Raw genomic sequence first — 16,543 nt, 5'->3', positions numbered from 1 at the left:
AAATCCATGCTGACTATTGGTGATCACAGCATTCCTTTCTAGGTGCTCACAGACTGTTTGCTTAATGATCTGCTCCAGAATCTTCCCTGGTATTGATGTCAGACTGACTGGGTGATAATTATTTGGTCCTCTCTTTCCCCCTTTTTGAAAATAGGGACAACATTTGCCCTCCTCCAGTCTGCCGGGACTTCGCCTGTTCTCCAGGAATTCTCAAAGATGACTGCCAGTGGTTCTGAAATCACATCTGCCAGTCTTTTAATACTCTTGGATGCAGTTCATCTGGCCCTGGAGATAATGCCAAGGTTGCAGGTTCAATCCCCGTATGGGACAACTGCGTATTCCTGCATTGCAGAGAGTTGGACTAGATGACCCCCAGGGTCCCTTCCACCTCTATGATTCTTCTATGACTTCTGTTCCCCCCCATCCCTCAGCTGTTACAGCTCAAACCAGCAAGCGAGCCTAGCAGAAAGAAGCCACATGATCAAACTCAAGACTGAAACGTTTTATTAAAAGGGTTCTTTAATTTTCTCTAGGAAAACAATCATACATACAAAGAACAGGGGAAGAAAGGAAGGCTGTGTGTTTTCTCTAAGGCACAAAAGTGTTTTTGAGAGAGAAAAACGATCAGCACACCTACAGCAGTCATCAGAAGGTGTGTGCCTGCAGCAAATCATCGGCAGAAAAATGGCACAGTTGCAGCAACGGGCGAGGGCATGGATTGCTCTTTGGAAATAATATTAGCTGGCTCCTGTAAGCAGACAGATCCTCCAGCTAACAACTCTCTTGCTGAGTCTCTTAGTGAGGGGGGGGGACTATTTTATGGGGGGGGCTACTCTTCCCAGGGTAGCCTTGAGAGGCTGAATCGATCAGCATCAATGTGGCTGGAAAAAAATACAGAGAACTTTGCTATTGCAGAAGGAAATTGCAGAGAGTTGTACATATGACATTTCTGGGATCGGGGGGGGGGGGGGCTTTAAAACATCGTTGTCCAAGGTGCGCTCTGGATTTGCAGCAGAAACTATGACAAAACCCTCAAGTCGAAGCCACAGGCTGCTTTGTTGCCAAAGTTTTTTTCCTCCCCTCCTAGACTGGTTTTTAGAAACCACGCTTCCTCTGGTGGGGAGGAAGAAGTGGGGTTGGGGCTAAGTGGCGAAGACGGTTTTGTTCCCCAGCGCAGAAAGGAAAGGGCCCAGTGTTCTTTGGACGGTTCAAGGGACGCCTCAATAAGGAGGAGGTGGGGAGGCCTTGGTAGTCATGCATAGGCGCCGACTCCATGGGGCTTGAGGGGGCCCGAGCCCCCTCAAAAATTCGTTTGGGGGGGCTCTGCCCCCCCAATAATCTCCGGCGCCCCTCCAGCAGAGCGCCATCGCCGCCCCTCCCCCAGCCCAAAATGCACAGGGAGGGGCGGGCTGCATGCCTCCTGCCCTCCCTCCCGAGCAAAAGCTCCACCCAATTTCCTTTGGAGCTGATTAATAGGCGCAGCACGCTCTCCCCTATTCGCTCACGAGGAGGCGGCGCCACTTTATTTGCATATTCATGAGCTTATTTATTATTCATGAGCTTTCCCGGGCCCCCCCAATATTTTTATAAGTCCGCGTCCCTGTAGTCATGTCTGGGTAGGGGCGCAGCGGCTCCGGGTGGTTGATGGGCTGGTACGAGCTGCGGTCCTGCCCGACGTTGAGGACACCTGTGCAGAAGGAAAGGGGAAAGCGACAGCTTTTAGTCTTCGGATGCAGCACCCAGGGTTCAAGGTGTTCCCAGCAAGAATCTAAGTGCTGGGATGAGCTGCAACTGGAGAGCTAGCTGTAAGTTTCTGAGCCATGAATTAGACTATCACTTGCCTTTACAGCCCCCAATACCTTGCATCAATGGGACGCGGGTGGCGCTGCGGGTTAAACCACAGAGCCTAGGACTTGCCGATCAGAAGGTCGGCGGTTCGAATCCCCGCGACGGGGTGAGCTCCCGTTGCTCAGTCCCTGCTCCTGCCAACCTAGCAGTTCAAAAGCACGTCAAAGTGCAAGTAGATAAATAGGTACCGCTCCGGCGGGAAGGTAAACGGTGTTTCCGTGTGTTGTTGTGGTTTGCCAGAAGTGGTTTAGTCATGCTAGCCACATGACCCAGAAGCTGTACACCGGCTCCCTCGGCCAATAAAGCGAGATGAGCGCCGCAACCCCAGAGTCGGTCACGACTGGACCTAATGGTCAGGAGTCCCTTTACCTTTATACCTTGCATCACAGCTCTGACCGCTGGCCATGTTGGCTGGAGGGCTACTGTTTCTCCACCTCTGAACTAGACCGTCACTTGTCTTCACTGCCCCTAGGGACCACTGACCATGGCAGCTGCGGCTGATGGGAAGTAGAATCTCATCTCAAATGCTGCAGGTTCCCCATCAATGAACCAGACCATCACTTGCCTTTACTGCCCCTGTTCCTTCTCAGTTCTGCCATCTTTTTTTTTATGCATGGCCAGGTAGCCTGGTTGATGGACAACAAATCCCATCCTTGTCCCTATTGGCCATGCTGGCTGATGGGAGTTGGCAGTCCAACCATGTTTGGAGAGTCACAAGTTCCCATAACCATTGCACTTCTTTGTTAATTGCCAGTGATCAATTTCCAAAATGACGGATAGGTGCTTTGTGTCCAGGAAACCTCGCCTCTCAGGTGGCACTTTTGGTTGCTGTGAGTGACTAGGTGGGGAAGCACTCTGCACATGCTCTACCGCACCTTCTTTATGCAAAAACCCTAGAGTCCATTGGCCCAGTCTTTGCTGACTTTAAAAATAGTTTGGGAAACTTTGGGAGCTTGGGTCTATCTATGGAAAGGTAAAAGGTCAGGGCCCCCTTGACGGTTAAGTCCAGTCAAAGGCCACTATGGGGTGTGGCGCTCATCTCGCTTTCAGGCTGAGGGAGCCAGCATTTGTCCGCAGACAGCTTTCCGGGTCATGTGGCCAGCATGTCTAAACCGGACAGGACACCGTGACGGAAACCAGAGCGCACGGAAATGCCGTTTACCTTCCTGCCACAGCAGCACCTACCGTATTTTTCGCTCTATAAGACACACCCAACCATAAGACGCACCTAGTTTTTAGAGGAGGAAACCAAGAAACAAGAAAGCAATGCAAAGCCTCTTGAGTGAAGAGGGAGGAATGCTCCCACTGCGCTCATGAGGCTTTGCGTGGCTATCCCTGAAGCCAGAAGAGCAAGAGGGATCGCTGCGCACCAAGCCCTCTTGCTCTTCTGGCTTCAGCGATAGCATTCACTCCATAAAATGAAGACACATTTCCCCATACTTTTTAGGAGGGGAAAAGTGCGTCTTATAGAGCAAAAAACAACAACAACGGTATTTATCTACTTGCACTGGTGTGCTTTTGAACTGCAGAAATCCGTTCCGCGATTCTCTTCGTCTAGCGGTTTTTTCGTCTTGCGAGGCATTCGTCTTGCGGGGGGGCACCACTGTAGTTGCTCTGGAAAAAAAGTGGGATTCTCTCTTCCCTCTTTTTATTTATTTGCACAGAGGTGCTCTTATGTGTGTGTTTTATTACAAATATAGCAGAGGGGGGAAAGGGAGAAGGAAGAGGAAAAAACAAACACCACCAATTCCTACTGACATTAAGAATAATTCATCATCCAAAAAGATAAGAATAACCCATAAAAAGGCTGTTGATTTTTCATCAGGTCTTTTTTTTTTAAAATACCCCATACATACACCCCCCACACCCCACCCCCACACCATTGATTTATTAACCTCCTTCTCAAGGCAATTTACACATAAGGTAATTTAAAACCGTTAATAACACTTGAGACAACAAAAACACCTAAAGCAAGACTAAAACTGCCACCAGATTCAGCAGTAAACAGTGAGTTTTCTGGGGAAAGCAGACGGGCAAACGAAAAACTTCTTGAACTTGTGCCCAGAAAGCACTGGCCAAACAGAAGTAATATTGTGTGTGTGTGTCTGTGTGTGTGTGTGTGTGTGTGTGTGTGTGGAGGGGGGGGGCAAACTTACTTGGAGACAAATCTTCTGCTCGGTATACAAAGAGCTGGAGCATGGCTCTGCGTACTGCTGGCATTACTGCTGCCTGCAGGAGGTTGGCTTCCAAATCGCCACTGTCTGGCAAATGGGCTGCATCCTTGGAGAAGAGAAAGGCGCAACATAAACCTGTGACCCAGATGCTGGTGGCCCTCTAGATGTTTTTGGCTCACAACCCCCATCAGCCCCAGCCTGCCCCAGCTGTGCTGGTGGGGATGGATGGGAACACAGGAAGCTGCCTTGTCATGGATCAGGCCATTGGCCTACCTGGCACAGTGCTGTCCACACTGACCAGCAATGGCTCCCAAGACTTTGGATGGGAGACATTCCCTGCCCCACCTGGAGATGCGGGGGGGGGGGGGGAGGACTTCCTGCAAGCAAAGCAGGTGCTCTGTCAGGGAGCTCCCTTCCCCATAATCCTTTTTCAGTCTCAAATATCGGGAGGGCCCTAGGTGGGTGAAAGCTGTCACAGACCATCTCTACAGAACACGGAGGGAGTTTCAGATTCAAACAGGGCATTTTCTGTGTTCATTTCAGTGGCAGCTGCAAAAGAAGCACAAACACTGTAGCAGGAACAAATGCAATGTTGGAACCAGCCGACAGTTATGCAAGGAAAGCTGTGGAAAACTCAACCCAGTTTAACAGGCATGCCGTCTCCCAAGAAAACAGTAGATCTGGCATGTGGGACCTGCTGTCCTGTAGCTTCTTCCTGTGGTGAGCCACACAGGAGGGCCACATGGGGGCAGGCAATGGTGTCGATTTAGCCAGGTACTCAGAGTAGAATTCATGGTTCTGTTTTCAAAACAACCTTATGAGGTAAGGTAATGAATTAATTATAGGTCTTTTCCCGCTGCTTGTTCATGTTCCTGGAAAAGTCTGCAACAGTTCAAATATAGGCACAAATAAAACTTAAATACAGCTAAAGACCACAGAATTGCAAGAGCAATTAAAATTATCTGCAAAAGGTGAGAGAAGGAAAAGCAACAACAAACAAAAGACAGGCTTCAGGCAAACTTCTCTGGGGAGGGTGTTCCATGGCTGGAGTGCTACTACCGGAAAGGCCCTTTAGATAGTGGGGGAACCCCAAGCAGCTTTCCTGTGAAGTTTTTAATGTAGGGGCAGGTGCAAATCGAGACAGGTGGTAAGGTCAAGATGGAGCAACTGGACCCCATTCACCCACTGAGCTTCAGGGCAAAATAGGAGTTTGAACCTTGTTCCCCACAGGAATAAGTCTAACACTCCATGTCCACCATCCCAGTCTGGCATAGGAATTTGGGTGGGCACCCCACATAGTAGAATCATGGAATCATAGTTGGAACGGATCCTGAGGATCATCTAGTTCAGGAATATGCAGCTGTCCCTTACTGAACCCGCAACCTTGATGTTCTCAACACCACACTCTAACTAACTGAGCTGATGTTGGCATCCTGTAGCAGGACCCAGGTATAGATAATATTTATCTTCTTAAAAATGTTGCTGCTAAAATCCCAAGTTCTTCCTATTTAGGCTGCTGGTACAAGGCCACCAAGAGTTCTGCTTGTCTAGTCAGCCTGTCCTGCTCTACTAAACCATTTAGCAAGTTGGCGTCTGACCTAGGTAAAGGTAAAGGTACCCCAGCCCGAAGGCCAGTCGTGTCCGAATCTAGGGTTGTGCGCCCATCTCACTTAAGAGGCCGGGGGCCAGTGCTGTCCGCAGACACTTCCGGGTCACGTGGCCAGCGTGACGAAGCTGCTCTGGCGAGCCGGCACCAGAGCAGCACACGGAAACGCCGTTTACCTTCCCGCTAGAAAGCGGTACCTATTTATCTACTTGCACTTTAGGGGTGCTTTCGAACTGCTAGGTGGGCAGGAGCTGGGACCGAAAGACGGGAGCTCACCCCGCCGCGGGGATTCGAACCGCTGACCTTGCGATCGGCAAGCCCTAGGCGCTGAGGATTTACCCACAGTGCCACCCGCGTCCCACAGGCGTCTGACCTACCAGTCTTGAAAAATGATGCTTTATTCCATTATCCAAACAAGGCACCCCATCATTTTAATAGCTGCCAATGGCATCACATGAACTTGAATGCCCGTGACAAGCCTCTGTTGAGGTGGTGAAGATGTTGTAATGTAAAGATTTTTACCGGCGCCTGATCTCCAGCTCCAAGGACACAGAGGTGAACTTTCACATAGCCCCTTAGTCCGGCATTGAGATTAGCTGGGTCATAGAGGCTCAGCCATTTGCCCATCAGAGCATGACCTAGGGAAAAGAACAAGAGCCAACATTCACACCATCCAGAAGTGCCATCTAATTGTGGACAGACATTCATTTGAAAAACATTCGAAGATCCTGCTGGATCAGGCTTGGCCAGCATCCTGTTCTCACCAGGGCCTGTCAGATCCCTTTGGGACCCGAGCCCAAGAGCCCTCTCTCCCCCGGGGTTTCCAGCAGCTGGTCTTCAGAAGCCTTGCTGCCTCCAGCCATGGAGGCAGAGCATAGTCATCATGGCCAGCAGCCATCGATTGCCAAGGACAGCCTTTTCCTCCATCCTTTTTTAACGCCATCCTCGATGGCAGCCATCACTGCCTCCTGTGGCAGTGAGTTCCACAGTTCAATATTTTAACTGTTTAACTGCTTTGTGAAGAAGGGCTTTCTTTTATCTGTCCTGAATCTTCCAACATCATTGGTTGTTCATGAGTTCAGGTGTTATGAGAGAGGGAGAAAAACATTTCTCTGTCCACTTTCTCCAGGCCAGGCATCATTTTAGACACCTCTGTCATTTCACCTCTTGCCCACCTTTTCTCTTAACTAAAAAGTCCTCGCAAGGGAGTTGCTATGAGTAACAGTATCACAAGGATGCTTCCTTTTTGTCAAACGTCAATATAAAACTGTGTGACCTGGTCAGAGTCCCTCTTTCCTTACTCTGTAGGTAATATAAGCTGTCAAGCCCTAAATCTGAGGTCTGAGCTGAAACTTTTCACAAGTTTCCATGAATGGTTTTGGCCCTGTTGATGAGGGCTTCCTTTTCCAATTCTTTGAGGCACTCCTTGTGAAAAGGTTAATCCGATTGCTTACATTGCCTCACTAGCTCTCACTCTCAATTGCCTTCAACTGCCATCACCATATACTCAAATCTGACGGGCTCTATAGCGTAGTAATACCATCCCATGTCCTACAATAGCCGGTTTACATTTCATTTCCCACAAATATACATAGAAAATAGGCAATTTAAATATAGTAGTAGCACAACAGCTGTAATATGTAATACAAATATAATGCACTACAATATAAAAAGCATATTAGCACAAAACAACCAGTAGGACAATTAACAGGATCTGACACCAAAAACATCCATGGAGCTTGTGATGTGAGGATGGAGCACAAAGCCCAATGGAGGGCGGAGGAAGGGAACAGTGGCTGAAGGGTCTTGGACACCCTGCCTCCCAAGAGCCCTCAAACTCGCCACTGGCTCAAGACAAAAGTACCTGGAGATTCATACACAAGCTCGATCTCAATCTGCAGAGAGAGAAAAACAGAAGGAGTTACAGGAATTGTCAAGGAAAGGAAAAATTGAGCTGTGGGGAAATTTCAGGGCAATTCAGAATATTGCAAAGAGTTTGTGGTTAGACTAAATTGTGGTGGTTTTTCCATTTTGCGGGAGGTGGGGTTCCCTTCCAATCCTGTGATTTTATAACTAAAATGGGGTTCCACAGGAATAGGGGAGATTGCTAAAATGGTCAAATGCTTCTTTATTAAGGAAATAGCATAGGCAGGTCTATTAAGTATCTGTATTGTAATGTATGCTAATGTGTTGTCACAGAAACTCTAAATCTCTGGAGGCTCTTCTGGGTGGTCAGTGGAAGAGGGTGTGTCTCCCTCCCTCTCCCTGGCTAAAGGGGACGTCTTCAAGACCTTTTCTGTGTGGAAAAGGACACAGGAGAATGGCCGTCTGGGGGCTGGAGCTACAGAAGAGACACAGAGGCCTGACTTGCTCTCTGCAAGAATCCAAAGCTATGCCTTTGGTGACCCACCCCAGGAACCTAAAGTAGGAGGAAGAGATGATCAGCTGGAAGATTAATGCTGTAAACCTTCCAGAACATGCTCAGCCTGTGTTTATAAACCTTCTACCACAGAAATCACCATCAGCCTTCCGTGGCCTTCACTCCAAGGAAACCAACCCAAGGTATGAGCTGGGACTAGGGATTTACAAATTCTGGTTTTCTAAGTTTCTCCTTTTTCCAATCTTAAATTCAGTTCTTCACATTTCTGCAGCAATTTGGTTTTCTTAGTGTGAATTTCCCCTAATTCTTAAATGCAGTTTTGACAAATATAGACATGTTTGCAAGCACTCTCCCCTATGATAATGCATTTTTGTATGGCATTTTCACTGATGTATGCCTGTACAGGCAAACGTTACCCTAATATAACATTGCATTTAGTAGTTGTTGCTCTAATGTAATTAGCTGCCATAAATAGAGCCTGTTTAAGTGTTGGATGTTGCCAGATGTTGAGTGCTACCAGTGGTAAAACAACAAACAAACAATGAATGAATGAATGAATGAATGAATGAATGTCAAAAGCTTGGCTGAGAGATCAGAACTTCTGAAAAAGACTCTTTCCCTTGTCTTGGGGGCCAGCCCAGGGCAGCTCAAGGCCCAGTCCTGAGTTCAGGCCCACTGAGCAGCACCAGCAGGGAGGCACCTCTTGATTTCTGCCTCTCTGTAGATATCAGCCCAAATTGCACCCTGGAGACCCCAATGAGGGAATCGGCCCGTATTGCCTTGGAGTTCAGCACCTAAAAAAGAAACACACATAAATTCCCCTCCCCTCCCACAAAGCTGCCTTGTTCGTCTAGTATAGGGGTTGGCAATGCAGTGCCTCCAGATGTTGAGGACTACAATTCCTATCACCCTTGATCACTGATTCAGCTGATGGGAGCTGAATTCCAAAATACTGTATGTGGAGCCCCCCCCCCCACCACACTGGTTGTGTCTGGTCTGAGTAAGAGGCAATTGTGGCCTCAGTCGCAACTCCACTCTGCCCCAGACAGTGACTAAAACAAGGAGTGATAAAATAAACTCAACCAGACAACAATCTGGATTAAAAATGGCCACAGCTTTATTGACTGCAGAAGTAGGTGGAATTTTGGCGCAGGCATCGGGTGTCTATTTGTCCTAGCCTGCTGCCGGAGGGCTGAAACATTTTCAGGGTTATGCCAAGGACTTTGGCCTCTTCGAGACCCCAAGCTACTGAGGTGGCCATGCTAAGGCCATTTGCTGGAAGCTCTAAGGCCCGCCTGCCCCATGCTTGGCTTCTGGACAGAGACTTCCACCCTCTAATGGGGTGCCCTGAATACGCTGCTGGTACTGGACTGGGCAATGCACCTTCACCCAAAAGATATGGAGGGCACCACACCACATGGGTTGCCCCTAGTCTAAGTGAGATCCATTTAGCAGCTGCCTTATCCTTTTACCACTTGCATTGGGGCTTCTTTTGTATCTCTGAGGAAAAGGAACAGATTTAAGAGTTTAAAATTCAAAACAGGCAACCCAGCAACAACCAACTGTCTGCACAGAGGGTGCGGAAGAATGGAAAACATAATCAATGGAAGCTGGAGGAAGGTGACTCAAGAGCCACCAGCCCACACCACTTCTTCTGGTGTACACACCACACTTGCCTACCGTCAGGCTAGGCGGGGAAAGGGCCACAGTCCAGAGGGAGACTACCTGCTTTGCCTGCTGAAAGTCCCAGGTAAAGCTGAGAAAGACATCTGTTTGAAACCCTGGAGAGCTGCTGCCAGCCAGTGTATAACAAATACACCAGCAGCCTGATTTGATACAAGACAACTTCCTGATTTGAAAGAGCTAAGAAAAAGTGTCAGGGTCAAGCTTGGACTTCACTTGGGCAATGGTGCGTTGGTTTTCTATCCTTATTTCTGGTTCCCCTGCCTGATGGCATCTTCTTAGGCCTCATTCCCAGGAAAGGGTGTCTCCTGCTTTTGCCCTGCTAGCTCTCTCAGCCCACATCCACATCATAAAGTGCCATGATACCACTTTAAACAGTCCTGGCTTCCCCCAGAGGGTTCTGGGAGCTGTCGTTTGTTAAGAGTGCCAAGAGTTGTCAGGAGACCCCCATTCCCCTCCTAAAGCTACAGTTCCTACAGTGCTTTAACAATCCCTCTCCTCCTCAGGGACACCTGGGAATTATAGCTCTGTGAAGGGGAGAGGGGCCTCCTTAATGGCACCCTGAATGGTACAGCTCCCAGAACCCTTTGGGGAAAGTCAGGACTGTTTAAAGTGGTATTGGAGTGCTTTCAATGTATGGAGGATGCCCCGTGCTTCGCGCAGGTGTCCGCAAGCCTTGCGCGCCTGGGGGAACTCCCCTGGGCACGCAAGGCTTGCGGGCGGCAACCTGCAGCGCGGAGCATGGGGCGTCCTACGGATGGAGCCCCGTGCTCCGCGCTGCAGGCTCCCGCCTCTGCAAGCCTTGCACGCCTAGGGGAACTCCCCCCGGGCGTGCAAGGCTTGCGGATAGCTTCCTGGAGCCTGGAGAGCGAGAGGCGTCGGTGCGCACCGACGCCTCTCGCTCTCCAGGCTTCAGCGAAACCCTGCATACGCCCTATAGGACGCACACACATTTCCCCTTCATTTTTGGAGGGGAAAAAGTGTGTCCCATAGGGCGAAAAATACGGTGCCACAGAAATAAGAGCAGACTTAGTACAAACGGGAGGACAGAGTACATCAGAACAAATCCAGTCTCTCTCTCGTGTCCAGTCTCTCTCTCTCTCTCAACGGAAGGTTGGCTCACTCTCCAGGTATGCTGTCGTCTTGGTTACCTCCAGTTCTTCTTACAGTAATAATAACTGTTCTCCTTCTTATCTTCTTTTACTACCCAGGAGGAATTGTTGATATCCTTGTGCTCCTTGAACCCAAAGAAAATGTTTTTGTCAAGAATGCTAAGCAGATGTTTCAAATATATGGAGAAAATGTCACCCTTTATTATGAACACCCTAGAAAGGTAGCTGACATGTCCCTCATCCCAGGACTAATCAGGGACCCTGACATTGTCTTGGCAGGCCTGCTCTATAATCAAAGTGGCCTTTTCGCGACACCTCCTTCTGAAATGAATGATACCTCCTACCGATATTTCCGGTTCTCCAGAACCACCCAGGGCTTGTGCTTTTGTTGTTATGCCTCTGGATCATGGAACACCAAATGCAAAGGTTGGCCGCATGTCCAGCACCACCAACATAAAGGTTGGCTGGGAAATTACACACAGTGCACTGCTAAGTTTTGGTTGTGGGGTTGCTTCAACGCCTCTTACCAAAGCAACACCACATCCTCAGATCTGTATCCATACTTTCCCCAATATACAGTCAACTTCACCGGACAGGGATCCATCTGTTCTGGCTGGCTGATCAAGGACCCCAATCTTTGGTTCTTGTATAATGGACTAACCACTGATTACCACCCTGGTAATTATCAGTGTGTGGGAATAGGTGCCTTTACTTTCCCTGTGACTGTGGAGGCTTTTCTTCCTCTACCCTCTCTTAGAAACAGAAAGAGGAGAGAAGTCCAAGGGGAACAGTGCAGTGATGAGATTTTCCTGGCCCGCTCTGTGGGTGCTGTTGGTGGAGGCTTCGTTAGCATCCTCACCATCGGCATACATCTGGGAGTTGTGGCTGAACAAAATCGTGAAGCACTATTTGCCCTAACATGCAGGTTGGAGAAAACCATCAATGCCACTACAGATATCCTCCGACAGTTGCAGTCCGAGATTGAGGATTTGAACCAGATAGCAGCAGCTAATAGACTTGCTCTTGACTATCTCCTTGCCAAATCAGGAGGTTTTTGTAAAATAGTCCCGGAAGGCAACTGCAGAGTGAAGTTTCATGACCTCAACAACACTATTGAGGACGAGTTGCCAAATTTACAGGCCCTTATAAATGATAACCAACCCAGTCAGAATCCTTGGGAATGGATGTGGTCTTGGGTCCCAGGAGTAGGATGGTTACAGAGCCTTTTGACCGCCATTGCGGTAGGAGGATTAGTCTTCTTAATACTTCTTTGCATCACCCCTTGCTGCATATCTCTAGTCAGAGGAATGGTGGCCCAAAGCATTAAGAATCTCACTAAAACCCACATCATGGCCATATAACGAGCCCTGCCCCCCCCCCCGGCAGAAGAAGAGCATGAGTATGCTTGACTAATTCATGAAATGCCCCCTGAAGAGATCCCCTTGAGAGACACAGTTGTCTATACCGGGGTTCAACATGAGAGTCAAGCTGGAGAAACAACTGTGACTTGTTTCTAAGCTTGAAAGGGGGGAATGTGGCAAGGCCACCTGGAAGAGTTTTACCTTTACCTTTTATGTATAACCATAAATACTGATAATAATAATGCTTAAATTGTTAAGGCTAGAAGTGCCTAAAATCTTAAGAATCAAAATTTTATGCTTGCAACATACGCTTCTGGTTTCTTGTTGAATGATTTTTTAAAAACCTTAATGATTTCTTCATGAACTTTGTTCCAAAAGCTTTTTATCTCCTTACACCCCACCATATATGGTACATTGTTCCTATCTCGGTGTTACATCTCCAGCACACATTGGTTTTTTGCTTATAGATTTTTGCCGATTCCATGGGGCAGGGGTTAGGTACCACCGGTAGATCATTTTCATTAGATTCTCCCTTATTGTATAACATGCTGTGAACTTGATGTCAAATTTCCACAGCTAACATTATGTTGTGGCCAAAATCCTGCGCCCACTTTATCATAACGTCCTTTAGCATCTCATCCTTGAGTTCCCATTCCAAAAGTAGATCATACATCCTAGATAGGGTCTTTTTATTAATTTGTACTAATTCCTTTTGTAAGAATGACTTCTTTTCTCCAAAACCAATTTTCTTATCCTGATTAAGTATATGCACTATTTGGTGATATTGAATCCAGCCGTTACAATACTGTTTAATTTCTTCATACAATTTGATTTTTAATTGGCCCTGTTCTACCTTTATTAATTGTTGGTAAGTTGCCCAATTTGTGCCCATGTTTGTCTTTTTTACCGTTATCATCTCCACTGGGGATGCCCACCAGGGTATTTTGGGCTCTAATAGTCTGTAGTACTTATCCCAGACCTTGTATAATGAAATTCTTACTGCAGTGGTGCCCCGCAAGACGAAATTAATTCGTTCCGCAAGTTTGTCGTCTAGCGAATTTTTCGTCTTGCGAATCACGAAATCCCATAGGAATGCATTGAAAATCAATTAATGCGTTCCTATGGTCAAAAAAAGTCCAAACAAAGCCAAATTTGGTACAACAACAGTTTATTAACTGCTCTTTAAAGTCACACATACTGTAAAGAGCAGTTCAAAAATTGAAGGGAAAATAAATTAACTTTATAAACATGACAGAAAAACATTTAAAAATCAACAAAGTGTACAGTACATTTTCTAAGACTCTGGGGGACCACTCGAAGAAGGCTCCTCTTCCACTCTTTGCTTCTTGCTCAAGAACCTGGCCATAGTCTGCTGCTTCATCCGCCTTTTCAGCACCTCCCTGAAAGACGACATGACCCTCGTATCAAAAGTGTTCGCAAGGTCACGTGTCAGGTCCTTGTCAGGGTGGTGCCACTGTGCAAAAGCCTGCACATCTTTCCACTTCTGACAAATGTCCCTCAGTTCTTTGGAGGACACAACCTCCAGGAACTCCGCTGCAAAGTCTTCAGCCGCAGGAACATCAGAACTGGCAGCCTCTCCATGCCTGACCACGCTGTGGATGCCAGATCTTGTCTTGAACCATTCAAACCAACCTCTGCTTGCCTTGAAGACTTCTGGCTCGCCTGAGGTTCCTGGTTGTTCCCGGATGAGGTCAGCGTGCAAGGCCTTGGCCTTCTCACAAATGACGGCCTCAGACACTGTGTCCCCTGCACGCTGCTTCTGTTCTATCCAGATGAGCAGCAACTTCTCGACCTCCTCCAGAACAGCTGGGCGGTTCTTCACGATCCTGGTGACTCCCTTGGCTGCATCAGTCGCCAGGATCTTCTCCCTCATCTTCAGGATGGTCCCGATGGTTGATGGATTCCTCCCGTACTCCCTGGCGATGTCCATCACACGCATTCCGCCGTCGTGCTTCCGGATGATCTCCTTCTTCATTTCCAGCGTCACCTTCTCCTTCTTCCTCTCGCCGGCCACCGCAGCAGCAGTCTTCTTGGGTCCCATGGCAGCACAGCTCTTACCTTCGTAAACTCAGAAAAAGAAAAAGAAATCAGTGATGTGCTTCAAATCCAAAAAATTCAAAAGCACCCAGCCACCCACCACACAGAAATTAAAACCCAGAACCAAGTCCTTGAATCCCAAACACCCCAACCCAAAATCCAACCCCCCCCAAAAAGTGGCACTGCCACTTTGTTGTATGTTAGGTAGGCGTGCCATCCAAACCTCGTATTCCAACCTAAATCTAATATATCAGCCTTCTTCAAGAAGGTGGGGTTGTTTTAAATGGTTGTTAAATGTGTTACGTTGATTTAGATTTTGTATTTGTGGGCTGGAGTGTTGTTTCAGGGCTCTTGTATTGTTTATTAGTGTGCATACATTGGTCTTGTGGCTATTTTTAGTATGTTTTTATTATTTTAATTTATATTATGTTCTGATATTTTTATTATGAATTTTGTGCAGTGATTATTCTTATTATTTATTTTGTGCTTCATATACTTGGTGTTGTGAACCACCCTGAGATTCAAAATGAATAAAATCAACAATCAAAAACAACATCAACAAGAAACACAACAACAAAAAGGTTTCCTACCGCTGTGTACGGAGGGTCGTGAGGGCAGCGCCACTCCTCTTGGTCGATCCTGATGGTGTTGATGTTCCTGGCGCTGGTCCAGACTGGATCCTGCGGAGAGCAGAAGATGGTATCTCTGCAGCACAACTCTGGTGTCCACGTTGCCTTGGCGCTACTCCGGATGTTCTGTCAGGAGGAGAAAGGGGCTCGTTGAGAAACGCCCCATCCAAACAGCCCACCAGATGTCTCAATAGCCCACCAGATGCCTCACTCACCTGGCATGCAGCTCAGGAAGTCCTGTGGGTAAGGTTCCCTGTGAACGCAGTGGAGCAGCCTCCTCAAAAAGCGCTGGACCCTGCCTTCCCTCCGATGTCTATAGGCCCGCTGCACGATGTTCAGGCAGCTCCTCCCTGTCTGCCTAAGCTCTTCTTCCTCGTGCTGCTGCATCTCTTCCAGCCCTGAGTGGCAAGGGAGAAAGGTTGAGCAAGGCAGAGATGCACAGGAAAAGAGCCACCCATCAACAATATGAAAACAGCCGTCAGCTGTGTTTGTGTGTAAGAGAGAGCAGTGAAGTCACATTCCAATTCTCTTTGCATGTTCATCTTGTGGCACCTCTGCCTGAACATACATCTGAGAATTTGCCTTCCCCTGAAGACCTTTCTCAGCAGAAGCATCCCTCCCTGCCCTCCGTACGTCTCACTCACATGTTCCATAGGATGCCATGTCTTGATTGTGGATGAAACTGGCATCCCGGAAAGCCAGATGACCTAGGGAGAGAAAGAGGCAAGAAAAGGGACGTCATCTTGGTGCAAAGCAAGCGGAGACAGAGGCAGCTTGGCAGGAGGACAGGTATGCTCTAGAGGCCTCCACCCTCACGGAGCACTCAGAGCAAGATCTGGGCACAGATGGAGGCCTACCTAGCAGGTGGCCTGGGGACATGTCCATCCTCCCTGCCATTGTTACCAAGACGTTTCTGTCCATCCCTACCAGGGAAGAACGTTGCTTGACTTACCCAGAAGCAGAGCTGCCACCCTGGAGACTGCTGGCAGGCTGTTGGCAGACGGCTGCGTACATGATAAGGCAGCACTCCGAAGGATCTTCTTGCTGAAGGTCTTGCTCTGTGGGCAAAGACAAAGGAGAAGTGGCATCAGAGAGGCTTGAGAGCGCAGCAGAAGAGCCTTGCACTCCCAAAGACATGCCTGGGCAAAGCTGCCAACAAAGGCAGAGGGACCTTACCATATGCTTGGCAGCCTGGTGGAGAGCAAAGTGGAGGCTAAATTTGTTGGAACGAGCCCACCACTTGACTTCTGGGGCTAGATGGGAAAGAGCCCTCCTTGCGGCCTGCAACACAAGAAGAGAAGAGGGTTACAAATTGCGGTACATAGTCTCGGAAGCTCCTGAGAACAATCCCTCCCTCCTGCTGCATAAGTCCACCTCTTTGGCCCTCACCTTGGCCACTTCAAGGTCCTCGTCTTCGAGGTGAATGAGGACCACAACCAGTTCGTGAATGGCTTCCTCTTCTGTTGTTGTAATGGGAAGTCTTTGGTCTCTCACCCAGCCCCGAAGCAGCCCCAGATGTTCGATGGCTGATTCCCGGACGGAGGCTTCCTCCTATAGGCAGAAAATATCAGAAGTTGTGTTTCTCATCAGATCAGGAACACCCTCCTGAAGCCAGAACATCTCCGCTGCATGCCAGTCTAAACCCCACCCTTCCTCTTCCAAAGCATTCCTCCTCCATTGGGTGTGGTGTCA

General features: G+C 48.3%; 2 protein-coding genes and 1 pseudogene across 3 annotated transcripts in view; 1 reads left to right on the top strand and 2 right to left on the bottom strand.

Moving 5' to 3' along the window:
- The window catches only part of LOC114590105 (methylenetetrahydrofolate reductase (NADPH)-like), a 95,923-nt gene that overhangs the window by 38,435 nt on the left and 40,945 nt on the right, over positions 1 to 16,543 (top strand). The window lies entirely within an intron of this gene.
- LOC114590358 (dysferlin-like) lies at positions 1,554 to 8,771 on the bottom strand. Its single transcript, XM_077930914.1, has 4 exons — positions 7,493 to 8,771; positions 6,151 to 6,266; positions 4,005 to 4,128; positions 1,554 to 1,687 (listed from the first exon to the last, which is right to left on the bottom strand). Exons 2-4 carry the CDS (start codon positions 6,253 to 6,255, stop codon positions 1,554 to 1,556), a joined length of 363 nt encoding a protein of 120 aa, XP_077787040.1. The 5' UTR covers positions 6,256 to 6,266; positions 7,493 to 8,771.
- On the bottom strand, positions 13,316 to 16,486 carry LOC114590266 (uncharacterized; annotated as a pseudogene). Its single transcript, XR_003705004.2, has 6 exons — positions 16,241 to 16,486; positions 16,028 to 16,132; positions 15,804 to 15,909; positions 15,496 to 15,558; positions 15,067 to 15,249; positions 13,316 to 14,977 (listed from the first exon to the last, which is right to left on the bottom strand). The product of XR_003705004.2 is annotated as an uncharacterized LOC114590266 (transcript).

This window comes from Podarcis muralis, chromosome 7, assembly GCF_964188315.1.
Source record: "Podarcis muralis chromosome 7, rPodMur119.hap1.1, whole genome shotgun sequence".
NCBI lineage: Eukaryota > Metazoa > Chordata > Lepidosauria > Squamata > Lacertidae > Podarcis > Podarcis muralis.
This window is presented reverse-complemented; position numbering and strand designations above follow the sequence as displayed.

What these genes read in the sequence shown, in the direction of transcription:
- LOC114590358 (XM_077930914.1), bottom strand. Translation starts at nt 6,255, where the DNA reads ATGGGCAAATGGCTGAGCCTCTATGACCCAGCTAATCTCAATGCCGGA. An exon ending in GAGCTGGAGATCAGGCGCCG is followed by an intron (nt 4,129 to 6,150) that starts GTAAAAATCTTT and finishes CTCTTCTCCAAG; the next exon opens with GATGCAGCCCATTTGCCAGA. An exon ending in AGCAGAAGATTTGTCTCCAA is followed by an intron (nt 1,688 to 4,004) that starts GTAAGTTTGCCC and finishes CCTTCTGCACAG; the next exon opens with GTGTCCTCAACGTCGGGCAG.